This window comes from Barbus barbus (genome assembly GCF_936440315.1).
Source record: "Barbus barbus genome assembly, chromosome: 21".
Classification (NCBI taxonomy): Eukaryota; Metazoa; Chordata; class Actinopteri; order Cypriniformes; family Cyprinidae; genus Barbus; species Barbus barbus.
In genome coordinates this window covers 26,224,306-26,238,573 of record NC_136749.1, presented here as the reverse complement: position 1 = coordinate 26,238,573, position 14,268 = coordinate 26,224,306, and the positions used below count along the sequence as shown (strand labels likewise).

General features: G+C 35.5%; 1 protein-coding gene across 5 annotated transcripts in view; it reads left to right on the top strand.

Annotated features, from left to right (window-relative positions):
- The first annotated feature begins 2,487 nt into the window (after window positions 1-2,487).
- The window catches only part of rgl2 (ral guanine nucleotide dissociation stimulator-like 2), a 23,847-nt gene continuing 12,066 nt past the window's right edge, over window positions 2,488-14,268 (top strand). Inside the window, exons 1-6 of one of the 5 annotated variants that reach the window (XM_079445055.1) lie at window positions 2,488-2,664; window positions 3,354-3,519; window positions 12,446-12,529; window positions 12,612-12,778; window positions 13,170-13,223; window positions 13,332-13,525. In XM_079445055.1, the coding sequence (XP_079301181.1) occupies window positions 3,361-3,519; window positions 12,446-12,529; window positions 12,612-12,778; window positions 13,170-13,223; window positions 13,332-13,525 (658 nt within the window). In that variant the 5' untranslated portion in view covers window positions 2,488-2,664; window positions 3,354-3,360. Of the gene's footprint in view, window positions 2,665-3,350; window positions 3,520-10,484; window positions 10,708-10,744; window positions 10,789-12,445; window positions 12,530-12,611; window positions 12,779-13,169; window positions 13,224-13,331; window positions 13,526-14,268 lie in introns of those variants that run through there. The other 4 variants (XM_079445056.1, XM_079445054.1, XM_079445057.1 and 1 more) reach the window with 4 other exon arrangements.

Genomic DNA, 14,268 nt, shown 5'->3' with positions numbered 1-14,268 from the left:
TACATTAATATTAGGCATTTTTGAAATAAATACAATTATGTATTTGTTGAAAACAAAACATCATGAAAAACACCTATTGTGCGCAATATTAACACAAAATAAAATAAAATATTATAATAAAACATTTGTTTATCATTGTAAATGTAATAATAATTACCAGAAAGTTTCAAATATATATCAAAATATATATTTTAGATATATCAAATATCAGTTACCAATTATAAAGAACAGCTTGATTAAGACATTAAGTTAGGGTGTCGGATAAATGTGCTTCGGCTAGTTTATAATAATAATAATAATCATTATTAATATTATTATTATTACTGGTAAAATATACGAGAAAAATAAGAATTTATATACATATATTTGTTAAACCAAACGTATATAATCTTATTTCATGTCACAACACATGGCCTATTAGTAACAAATGTAGATGAGGTAGATCAAAACGAACCAAATTCATGATATATGAAACATATTGAGATGACAGTAGTGTAGGAATGTTCAAAATGGCCTCTGGCGTGTCTTTTGTAAAACAGTTTTTGAATAGTCCAGCAGAGGACGCAAAACACAAAGATGCAGAGTGCAACTAGACACTGGCTTTATTCGTGTGCCAAATTACAACTCAACATAGTCTGCATTTTAGATTGTTTCTCACATAGTGATTCTTCATACAAACTTGAAAGTGTTGTGGGCAACATACATTTTATATAATAAGTTGCCAAGCCATTTAGAGAGCAAGCCAAAAGAGCTTGATAAGGGTGATAAATTATTCATAAGCACCCAACCACTATTTTAATTAGTCCAATCCAACGAATTGAATGCATAGCTCACATTACCAATGATTTTATTCATCATAACAACCTTTTAATAAACAGAAATCTCCCTCAGACATACTGTTCCAGCTAATAGAGACAGAGGCCTTCCATAATACACACATAACTCAACTTCACAACAGATGGAAAGTGTCCTGACAAACAAAAGGTCACATTATGTCTTCTTGTGCATGTACTGTAGCTTTGTTTTAAAATGGAAAATCATGAGCCTATACATACAAGCATAATTTAATACCTTTTGTCTATACATAAAAACACAATTTAATACCTTTTGTAATTGTCAGACATTTATTGTGTGGATAAACAAAATGTGCAAGAAGTGCTTAAACCTATAGTTTTTCCAAACCCCCCTTGGGTTGCTAATTTATGCCATATGTGGTGCGCTATGATTGGAAATAAATGATAAGAGATCATGATATTTATTTGGCAACTAAAGCAATTGATTGTTTTCCATGGCACAGTAAGCATGCTATTTCTTGAGCTTATTTTTGTTGTTAAAGGTCTTCTTTCCTGCAAGGCCCTGCCATAAAAATATTGCAAGGTCGGAGTGGAGTCCACAGCTGGCACTCTGCTCAAGGATTAGCTTTAAATAATCACACTGCTAGGAACTGCCCAGCCATTCAGAAGCATAAATCATTTACATCAAAAACTTCAACACCGACGGCCACTTAAAATTCAGGCCGTGAAACAACACCAGACAATAAAATACAACCTTGACAATGTGTGAGGGTACACACACACACACACACACACACATACACACAGCTAAATGGGCCTTCTTATTGACATACTGTTCATAAATAAAGCTAATATTTATAAAAGGGTTGGGCAGTTGACACAAAACATCAAAACAAGATTTTAAGTTAAAATTTATATTCATATATGGGAATAAGGAACCCCCCCATGGCAATTAAACTTGCAAATACAAATTGCAAATACAAATAAATAAATAAATAAATTGATTAATTAATGAGCGAGAGAGAGAGAGATCTCATTCACTTTTCCCCATTGTTTAATTGTTTCATCTTCAGATGAATAAGTCGCAACAAAACAAAATAAATAAACAAACAAATAAAACACATGACAAAAATAACAAAAGATATAAAAAATTGCAGATGGGGAAAAGTTTTTGAATGAATGCGGAAAATAAAGTGGCTGGAGTAGCAGCAAAATAGGCAACAAATACAACAAAATAAAAATTAAACATTGAAAATAGTAACTGCAAAATTATCTAAAAAAATAACATTATTACACAAAATGAATATGTTAAAAAAATACAGTCAATTTATTCCAGATTAATGAGAGAAATAAAGTGTCTGGAAGCAAAATAAAATAAACAGTAATAGCAAGATTAACAAATGAATAACACTATTTTATTAGAGATGGGGAGAAGTGGCTACAGCAGTGCAATAAACAAACTAAATCAATAAACATGAAGTTGAGTGGCTACGCAAGAAGCAAAAATCGAAACGAGAAGTCCGCGTTGCATCGAGCGCTTCCAGTATAGACAGCTTCGTTTAGGTTTTATGGGAGCGATCTTATTGTGTCATGACGCGTCCGGTGCTCTTGCTGCTCTGAACTTACCGGGCACCGCTCCTCATCAGCGCGTCCAGCCAATGACCACACGCGCTGCAGCGGCAGCAGGAACTGTATGGGCTCGCGCGTCACCAGCGCAGACCTCACCAACACGCTCAGCTCGCGCGACTTCATCGCACCGATAATCGCTGACTGACGAAGCAGGAGGAGAGAGATATGGAGGGACAGAAACTCTGACTTCCGAGGAACCCACACGCAGGGGCGGATGGACGCGTTATTGCTCTCCTAACAGGTATCTCTGCGCTTGGTTTGGGTGTGAATGAACGCGAACGTCTGTCTTCTAATGCGAGACGTTAAGAGAGGATAAATCACATTCAAGCAAACTGTAAGTTCTCAGAGAAAAGTTATTAATAAAAGCGTGCGCGTCCTGTGCGTAACGTATTTTAGATATTGCTGGGCATTAAAATGACATATGACATTTTGTCTTTTGATAGCCTACGTTCCTATTAAGATTCAGTAAATTGAAAATAACACAGTTAGGCTGAGTGCTTTAGGCAGGGTTAGATGAAAGGAAGCTTTATTTTCCTGCAAGGTTTGACCTAATTCATTCTTGTTTTGCACACTAATAAATGTTTATCCCTTACTAGTGAATTGCCTCATTCAGAGCTGCTATGAACTATGATGTTTATGAACTTACACTTGTTTAAAACATCTTGGTTGTTGCTGTTTGTGACAATGGCACTGAGTTTTAATGGTGAGCTGCTCTCTTTCCATCATTTTCTTCCTGAAAGAGATCTCTATCTGCAGGCTAATATCCCAAATACCAGTGAGGGACAGGGGAAAAAGCAAGGGAGGAGCCGGCCTGAAATTCAAATTCAAAGTTGTCTCTTGGCAAAGGGAAACGTAAATGATGAAAACAAATGATCTACCAGGCCTGTTCCTCTCCAGTGACCTGTGTTTTGGTTTGTTTCTGGCCAGCAGCACCATCATGCTCCCCCGAAGCATGAAGACATCTGGAGTAGAGCTGCCGGGAGTGGGGCCGAGAGAGGTGCCCCTCATCGGATACCGACCCCTACAGCCAGAGGTGGACGGCCATAAGGATCAGCTGTGGAAGGAGAATGAAAACAGGGAGGTGGATCACACACAGGTAAGAGGGCAATGATGTCGTGGTTTACTCCTTTGGGTTTGTTTTTGATTTTTTTTCTTTATTCAGCATTAAATAATATCATGGTTTCTAAAAATACAAAGCAGAACAACTTTCAACTTTGATAATAATAAGAAATATTTCTTGAGCAGCAAATCAGCCTGAATGATTTCTGAAGGATCATGTGACATTGAAGACTGGAGTAATGATGCTGAAAATTTAACTTTGATCACAGGAATAAATTATATTTTTAAATATTCAAATAGAAAACAGTTGTTTTAAATTGTAATAATATTTCACAATATTGCTGTTTTTATTGTGTTTTTGATCAAATAAATGCAGCCTTGGTGAACATAAGATACTTTTTAAAAAGATATAAAAAAAATATTTCCCCCCTTTTCTAACCATATAAAAATCAGTAATCGTTCTTAAAAACAAATCAGAAGATAAAAATGCATCTGTAAAAATCCACAAGAAGTTATTATTTATTATAGGGTTATTATTGTTAACTAAATCCATAAAAAAGGTTCCGCTACTCGAAATTAAGTGGAAAAGTAACTCAAAATAAAATAAAATATAAAAAAGCAAATTGATTTTATTTCAGAGAGTTGCCAAGGCAGCATTTCTTATTTTCATTTAAAGTTGATAAATAAACTACAATTAAGAAATTACAAACTCAAACTTAAAAACTAAACTATATAGCCATAAAATTAAATAAATAATAAAAAAAATGATCAATTATTGTGATCTTCAGAAACATATTATATGAATACTACTAAATATAACTTAATTTCAACCAAAGAGCAATTTAGGAAAATATTTCTTGGATCAGGTCTTGCTCACCCTACAGTGGGTTTCTAAGGGTTGCTAAGATAAGAGCACACATATCTCATTCATGTCTCTGTCTCACCAAATGCTGTGGTGTTTTGTGTTAGATCAGCTTTCACTTGTGGATTCAGAGTTGTGACTCTTTCACTCAGAGTTTGATGTGAAGTGACATAGGCCTCGTCCTCATGAGGCATTTAATCACAAGGAAACTGAAGCAACTTTTGCTGAGTTCTAGCTTCAGTGTGACTCAAGGAGAGGGTAACAAGCTGCAAATGTTACTTTAAAGAGGGTCTATTACATAACTAACTGTGGCAATATAAAGAGGCCAAGCTGAAAGTTCATAAAATTCATACACTCATCTGGTGCTCAGTGATTGACCTGCTTTGTGTTTGTTTTAGCGGGAACCGTTTTGTTTTAGCTGTTCTATGGGTGGTGAGTTTCTTATCAGCCTGAGGCAAAGCCCTCGTGTGCTGCTGTTTGACCCCACCTGGTATTTTCTCATGATCTGTGTGTATAGACTGTCAGCTGCTGCAGGCGGCTTTGAGATTACATGTCATCAGCTTACAGATATAAGTGTTTCCTTCAAATCAAAGGAGCCTTTAATGAAGCACAACCACGTATTATACCTAATTTTTAAATAATTGTGGTTGTCATAATATCAATACTAGTGAAATATCACAAATTTTAATACTAATTGCTATACGATACCAAAGCAAAAACGAATAAGCTATTAGACGCACAAACACACACACACGTTGGTTTTTGTGGTTTATGGGGACTCTCCATAGGCGTAATGGTTTTTATACTGAACAAACTGTGTGTGCTATTGCCCTACACCAACCCTACACCTAAACTTAGCCCTCACAGGAGACTTTGTGCATTTTTAGATTTTCAAAAAAACACCATTTAGTATGTTTTTTAAGCCTTTTGAATTACGGGGACATAGGCAGTGTCCTCATAAACCACCTTCATATTGTAATACCTCTGTCATACCCATGTCATTATGCAAATTTGTGTCCTCATAAACCACATAAACATGCACACACACACACACACATATATATATATATATATATATATATATATATATATATATATATATATATATATATATATATATATATATATATATATATATATATATACACACATATGAGTAATATAATTATTAATTAAAATAATGGCATGCTCCACTCAAGAATTCCTCACATATAAAGTGTACAATTATTAAAAAATATAAATGATATATTATTAAATTATACATTTATATATATGTTATATTCCAAATAAATAATCAGAATAAAAAAGAAAATACTATATATATAACTATATTTAAAAAGCTATATTTAATTTTTAATATTGACTTGTATTGGAGTGAGCCAAATTGAGAAAATTAAGAATTTGTTGTAGAAAAACCAATATTGAGCAACGACTAATCTGAATATTGAGCGTGCGTTTGTGTGTGTGTGTGTGTGTGTCTATGCTGGTCACAGCCCTGCTCTTCTATCTTGTGTATTGACAAGAAATTGCTCCACCAAGGTTAGACTTATTCAACACTCTGGCTCCCCGGTCTAAAAACAGAAGCCTTGCTGTCTCGTGCCGTTCACTGTAGTAACTTCCCTCCTGTTCGGGTCACATGACCAGCTCACAGCTCTTTGGTAAATAATGCAAGAGTCCAGTATGACACACACTGGCTCTTTTGTCGGGACTTGCTCGGATGACACAAAAGCAAGGCCAGAGAAGACTCAACTGGATGAAACTAGATCCGGCCCTCTCTTGATTCTTTAATGACAGTGGCAGGATGCATATGGTTAGGTCAAAATGTGTTTGCAGTCATCGCGGTGCAACTTCCTTGTGCGTGTACCTGGGTGTAACATAAAAAGAGAGAGGGAGGAGGGTGACGAGGTAGATAATTGTTTAGCTAAAAACAACCTCAGCTGACCCAGTTTGTCTACAGAGCGCTCATTATGTCCCCTGAATGGTGCACCGTGGGCCACATGCAGCGCCGTGTGTCACTGAATTGGCTGCGGGAAAATGCATCGACTAAACCTCTCTACAACAGGGCAGAAATAATTGACTGATTTCCATTAAGCTCCATTGTGATCGTCAGTGGCGAGCGTTCACGGTGTGATTTCCATTGGCAGAGAAAGAGGAAAAGTTGGTCGATGCGGTAATAGATGAGAACACAAGAAGAGAGATAAAAGAGAGCGAGACGAGGTATTCATAGAGAAGGCAGAAACAATAGGTCTCTGTAAATAGCTCCCCTGTGATGTATTTACGATGCGTTTTTGTGAGAACGCAGCCGACAGGGAAGTATAAGGTTTGTAATGTTTGGGAGGCAGCTGTATTAGCAGGGGAGAACATTGTGCCATATTTTTTACATTTTCCTTAATAATTCACAGACTACTCTAAATATGCCTGCCATCTTTTGGTAGAAACATTTGAAACAAGTTTGGGGTCAATAAGTCTCTTATGCTCACGAAGGCTGCATTTATTTGATCAAAAATCATTGGCCTTTCTATTCAGGGTTATCATCATTAAATAAAACCATTAAAAAAATAATACTACGAAAAATTCCATTAAGTGAAGTGACATACTGAAAGTGAAGTGACATACTGTGACATATTAAGTGAAATAAAATAAAATATTAAACTTAATTTATTTCAGCTAGTTGCTGATGCAACATTTCTCATTTTTATTTAGTCAAAGTACTAAAATAACTATAATAAAAAAATATATATAATAAATAAAAAATTTAATAAAAAAACTTTATAAACTATATAAATATATTTTTAAAAATAATAATAAAAATTACCAAATACACTACAAAATTACTAAAACTTTAAATAAAATTTAAATGAAAAAAGAATACAAAAGTAAAATTTTCGTATTTGTTATTTTATATTTTCAGCTTAATATATATATATATATATATATATATATATATATATATATATATATATATATGTAAACCTGAAATGTTGGAAGCAACACAAAAATTATATAAAGTCAAATAACAATATAGATTTCAAAAACAGTCATTATGATTATAATATTATTGCTTTAATATAATTTATATTCATGAATGTTTTCTCCTTCATATGGTACTCATTCTTTACATTTCAGGAATTTGTTTAAAGCCAAAGTCCTTAAGCAGCACCAATATTATAATGATTTGAAAGCTGAATAACTAAAATAATTTGACTAGCTCATAAATTCTGTCTTTAGCTATATAATGAAATGTTAATTGCATATTGTAAAGAATCAAAAGTCACATAATCGTGTTGCCTCGTGTTTTATTAGCAGGTGTCATGTCATGCTATAAAATGATGGCTGTTTTACATGCAAAGTTGTTAAGCAGTAGATTTGATGGGAAGGCTGCCATTCTTGAAATCTGAAGCCAGTTCAATCATGTATTAAATGTAATAATTGCCCCTGACCTCTCAGCAATGATAAAGTCCTGTACTCATAACTTAATCTTGATCATGGTCTGTATAAGTGTTATTGTGCTAGCCTGTTTGAGACTGAAAAATGTTGTTTGTTTACAACTGCCTTGTGTTACAGTTGCCCCCAATCTCCCCTACTAAGGGCAGAGAGGATAGTAAACACACAGAGAAGCTGATATTGTCTTGGGAAATTCTATAGAGGTTTTCTTGTTCCCCTCCCTCGAGACGAACGCTAGTGAATACAGCGGTTCAAAGCGTTTGACCGAGTAAGAGCGTGTGGAGGGAGGAAGGGCAGCATGACATGACAGCATGTCCTGTTTCCTGTGTTTGTCCACACTTATTATGCACTTCCTGCCGGCCGAGAAAAGCCATGGAAACTCACAGCTGGTTTAACCTAAAGGTAAAACTCAAAGTTTCCAAACATACCCAAGGGTGTGAATTTTGCAACATGAATTTCGCAACGTGATATTAACAGCTAGTGAAAAAGCGTCTGCATTAATGAGCTGTTAAGGTTCATTCCGGACCTGACTCAGATAGGACTGGTAAATGGTATGGAAATCAAGGAGTTTTACACTCAGTACAGCAATGCAAGTATCACTATTATCATTTTACATAACCCAGGATTACAGATTTTTCAAAAAACCCAACCCTTGGAGTAAGTGGGAAAAAAAGATATTTATTCCATTTATGAATGGAGAGCACCTAAAACACTCCAAACTCTCAACAACTAAAACAAACAAACAAACAAACAAACATTCAGAACATAGAAACTGTTTAGAAAAGCAAACACACTAAATCGGTTTAAAACACCCTAGAAACTGCATAGCGACACCTTGGTAACCACCCAAAATGCATACCATTCTAAAAACCACTCAGAACACTCTTGCAACTGCATAGCAACACACTATTTAAAACTTCCTAGAAACTGTATAGCAACACCTTGGTAACCACCCAGAATGCATAACATTCTAGAAACCATTCAGAACACAACTGCATAGTAACATACTTAAAATTAGTGCTGTCAAACGTGTGTGTACTGTGTATATTTATTATGTATATATAAATACACACACATACAGTATATATTTTGAAAATAAGTACATTTATTTACGTGTATATATTTATATTTATATACATAACATAAGATATTTTTCTTAAATATATACATGTATGTGTGTGTATTTATATATACATAATAAATATACACAGCACACACACATATATTATGTAAACAAAAACTTTTATTTTGGATGCGATTATTCGCAATTAATTGTTTGACAGCACAACTAAAAATTTTTAAAATATCCTACAAACTGCATAGCAACACTGTTGCAACCACCCAGGATGCATAGCAACATGCTAGAAAACACTAGAACACTCTAGCAACTGCTTAGCAACACACTATTTAAAACACTCTACAAACTGCATAGCAACACCTTGGCAACATGCTAGAAACCACACAGAACACTGCTAAGCAACAGACTAAAACTGTTTAAAAACATGGAAACTGCAAAGCACCATATTGGCAACCGCCAGATTCTGAGTGATTCTAGTGTTTTGCTGTGCTATCTTAGTGGTTGCCAAGGTGTTGCTATGCTGCAACCCAGAAACCACCCAGAATGCCTAGCATCACTCTTTCTTCAGGAAAATCTAAAATTCTTGTTTGTATTGAATTTATTTTCAAATGAGACAGTGCTCCAAGTGCATATGGCTGAAGGGGCATTTATACAAGAAAAAAAAAGAAAAAGAAAAGATTCACCAGTAGGAAAGCCAGACCTCAAGGATTTTTTTTCCCAGCCAAGTTTCAGTTCAGTTTAGAGTAATATAACTTCATGTCTGCGGTTCACCAGCTATTTCTACTTTCTAAAACATGGAACTCGGCTGTTTCGTTATATATAAACAACACTCCAGCACAGCGGATAGGTTGTAATCAGCAAGGTTAATGCTCATCGCTCTCAGGACTGCATGAAGTGTAACCAAAACCCATCATCTGCACAGCATGTCGCCATCTCTGTCAATATGTGCTTTCGTTTGAGTATCCCTTTTAGATAAACAGGTGTTGCCTCATGTTTTATTAGCAGCCATTGGTAATGATTTATTGGTAACCATAAAATGATGGTTGTTTTACATGCAGACTTGTTGAGCAGTAGATTTGAAGGGAAGGCTGCCATTCTTGAAATCTGAAGCCGATACATTCATGTGTATTTATTTACTCCTGTTTCATTCATTGCATTAAACTTCACCAAACAGGTTAAGCAGCATTCGTCTACACATGTAAGGCTTATGTGAACCTGTCAAAGTCATATTTTTCCCAAAATCAAAATAAATACTGTGCATAAAGAAAAGGAGGCCTATTTTTGGGACCATTATGTTTTTATTTTAAATATTTTTTATATATATTTTTGACACTTTTTCAGTCATATTTTCCCTCAAAGTTAAAATAAGAATCGATATGTGCATTAAAAATTAAGCCTATTTTTTTTTCTTTATTAAAATATGACTGAAAAAATTTAACATTCTTCAAAAATCGAAATAAAAATGTAATTTGTGAGTTTTGTGAGATTCACCCATAAATGAATGAAGGAGGAAGAGAGCGAATGTGTGCGAGACTGTAACAGGAGTGCCCTTGTGATGTATGCATGTGTGTGTGTGTGTGTGTGTGTGTATGGAGGGGGTTGGCCTAGCAACAAGCTCAGGTGTGTTTGCACGGCTCCATAACAGAGAGAGTGAGATTTGAGCGGGGAAGACAGATAGACTAAGAATCTCGCTGAATGAAATCAACACTCTTCTATAAGCAGCAGCAAGAAAAATAGATTAAATCGAACAGATGAAAAGGCCTGAAGGAGATGGAGTTCTCTGGCAAAGGATTTCCAGGAAGTTGGCAGATCTCTGCCTGTCTGGACTCGCTGAGTTGAAGGTAGTGTTTTTCCTTGAGCTGTTTTTCAATTTCCGGCACACACAACACTGAATGATTTCAAGCAAATGAACTGCAACTGAGGTAATGTGTGAATGTTTTGGTTTGCTTTGGGTTATGGCTTTTCTCAAGACTTAGATTATTATGAAGTTTCTTGTGTGCTTTATAACAATTTAGCATTTCCTGCTCAGACAAACTAGCAGCTTTTAAGTAAATATCTGACATTTGTGTTCAAATTTGAACACTGATCTTAGTAAGTGATCGATGTGTATCATTCTGCTGGAAAGCATTTGGACATTTCAGACCGGGTGTTTTTGGCCTGTTGTCTCATGCATTTTTAATGTTGGAAAATCTCTGTCAGATGTGTTGAGTAAATCAAAAACATTCTAATGCATATGTCAGTTTAAATGCTGTAAATTGAAACAGAAGGTTGAATGAGGCGATTTCCATCATCCGTTAAGTTTTTGTTGGAGATAACATGTAAATGTGATGCCTTATTATTGAGTTTAGGCTTTAAATGCTGCCATTGTGCAATCTTACCTTGCTTTAAATGAAGCCACTGTTAGGATATGAAGTGGAGATTTAACTGTAGCTAATAGCAAAGTTTAATAATTGAGGTGATATTTAGCCGTTTTGAGATAAAGGTCAAGTTTAAGGTTCCCAATCAAAGTGCATCCTGACCAGCTCAACAAATAGCGTGAGTTTGGTGCAGGACTATGTGTTTGTCCAACCAATGGCAACATGGGGAGTGTTCCAGTCTGTGTCAACTGCAGCATAAGATGATTTTCTTAATGAGTTTTGTGGCATAGTAGCTGAAAACTGAAAATCCAATGATGGTATAGTCTCAGATGCTCAGAATGCCCACATACCTTCTGATGCATATTGCACACAAACTGGCAAACACTATCTGAGAATCAGCTGTTCCGATCTGATCGGCTGGCATTTATGTGATATAATCCAGCAGCCAAGGTGTACTAGTCCTCCTGGAAACACAATCATGTTTATTTAGGCTGCCCATTTGATAGAATGCGTGCTTTTTAAGGCAGAACTAATCAGAGATTTGAAAGTTTGCCAGGTTAGGTCGCCAGATTTTTAGATTGAAAAAATATTGTGAAACAGCATTTTTGTTTTAGAGTTTCACTATTTAAAAATTTGGAGTCAGTAATATTTTTGTTTAAGGGGTGGTTGATTGCATTTTCACTTTTTTAACGTTAGTTGGTGTGTAATCTTGCAGTTTGAGCATAAACAATATCTGCAAAGTTATGAAGATGAAAGTTCAATGCAAACGGAGATATCATCTTTTAAAATTCTGGCAGTTTAATACCTACAAAAATGGCTCGTAGGGACTACAACGAGCTACTTCCTGGGTCCGTTACATCACAAACCCAAAGAAACCCTGCCCCCGGGAACACACAGCAAAGGGGGCGAAATATTAAAATAATATAAAAAGGCAAGTAAAAACTAAAACTGTGACCTGTGGACTGTGGTCACTTCTCATGTTAGTGAAGGGGGTGGGTCTTGGCCAAAATAAACTGAAGCAGACATTATGCCTTTAATCAAATAATCAAAAAGCTTGGTGATATAAGACAAATGGTTTCCACAGGGAACAAGCAATGAGGTTTAATTATTGTGACCAAGAGCAAGGCCCCTAACCTAGTGAGCTTGTAATAAGTACACTGGAAGGCTCTTTGAAAAAAATCCACAAAATGACTGCTTACTTACTCTGATCTCTCTTCTTCAGTCCACTGTGTCCGAAATGGAGGAAGACGGTATCATCTATACTGTGGTGGTAAAACAAGGGCACAGTTCTCCTGCCGGCCCGCAGGTGAGCCCGATCTTCACAAGTAATATTCAATGCTGTTGGTTCCAGAAGTTCTGTCCTGAAGCCTTCACCTGTCTCTTCCCAGACCACAGCATCCTGCTCTCAGCACGTCAAAGCAGGGACAGAAGAAAAGCTGGTCCTCCATCTCCTTCATTCCTTCTCCATGGGCGACTCCTCCTTCATCTCCATCTTCCTCTCCACCTATCGCTCCTTCACCTCCACCCAGAGAGTGCTGGACATCCTAATTGACAGGTATAGTAAATATAAAATAAGTCATTGTCTTTCAGATATCAAATACTGATGACACACTTGCAATGATTTTGTTGGTGATCTCAAATTCAGCAACATACAAAGCATAAAATTAAGAACTAATTTTTTTTTTAAATTAACTAAAAACATCTTTAATTTAAAATTCAGTATTAACTAGATTTTGTAAATTTGATTGATTTCTGTAAAATTGCATAAATCTATCTGTCCGTCCGTCCGTCCATCCATCTATCTACACACATATATACAAATGTTTATAATTCATATATATTTGCAATAATATAAAATTATTACTAATAAAATTTGGTAATTATTTGCAATACTAACTGACATTACAGTAAATGAACCCCCAATTTCAATATGAACTATTTTCTAGGTTGGGAAATCCTCCTGGGGAGAGCAATAGTAACACTCGTCAGATGTTCAACAAGTATGTACTACTATAGATACACAACAAGCAATAAACAGAAGTTATCAATAGCCGATTATGTCTTTTAAACTGCATTGTGGGGTGTTTATTCACATTTGCTGTGTTCAGGGCGGTGTGTACGGTGTTCAGCACATGGCTGAGTGACTATCTCGAGGATTTCTGCTCTTTGAACGATCCCTCCTGCCTGCTGCGCCTGGCCCACCTGCTTCCCACAGACACCTCGGGCGCAGAAATCAAAGGCCAACTGCTGAGGATCGCTGAGGAGCTGAGTGAGACAACCCTGCTTTCCGGCTCGCTCTCAGGTCAGGCTGTTTGTCCCTTTGACAAAGGCTACATTTCACAGTTTTTTGTACGTTTGTGACAGACAGTGCAGGTCATTCAGGTTATATCAGTCTCTCTGTACAACCACCTGTCACAAGAACATGGATTTGTACCTCAATATTGCATTTTGATTTAAGGAATGTATCTACATGAAGTTATGGAGTTCTGAAATACAAAATAAAAATAAAAAAATGCAAATTTCCACAAGTAAAAGTTGTTATAGCCAATGACAACAAAAGTCTCTGATCTTTTCCTACTGACCTTTGTTTATGCTACAATAATTTGAGCACTAAATGATCAAATTATCAAAACCTGAAAATTGTAATTGAAAAGTAATGAAAATTAGTGCAATATTACAAAGTCATAGACATTTCTGTAGTTAATTGCAATCTAATATTTTGAAATGGCTAGAAATTGCACTATAAAATGATTTTTGATATCTGCAATATTGCAAAATATGACCCTTGAGCACAAAACCAGTCATAAGTAGCACAGGTATATTTGTAGCAACAGCCAACAATACATTGTATGGGTCAAAATGATTGATTTTTCTTTTATGCAAAAAATCGTTAGGATATGAAGTAAAGATCATGTTCCATGAAAATATTTAGTAAATTTCCTACTGTAAATATATCAAAGCTTAATATTTGATAAGTAATATGCATTGCTAAGAACTTTAAAACAATGTTAAAGGTGATTTTCTCAATATTTAGATTTTTTTTTG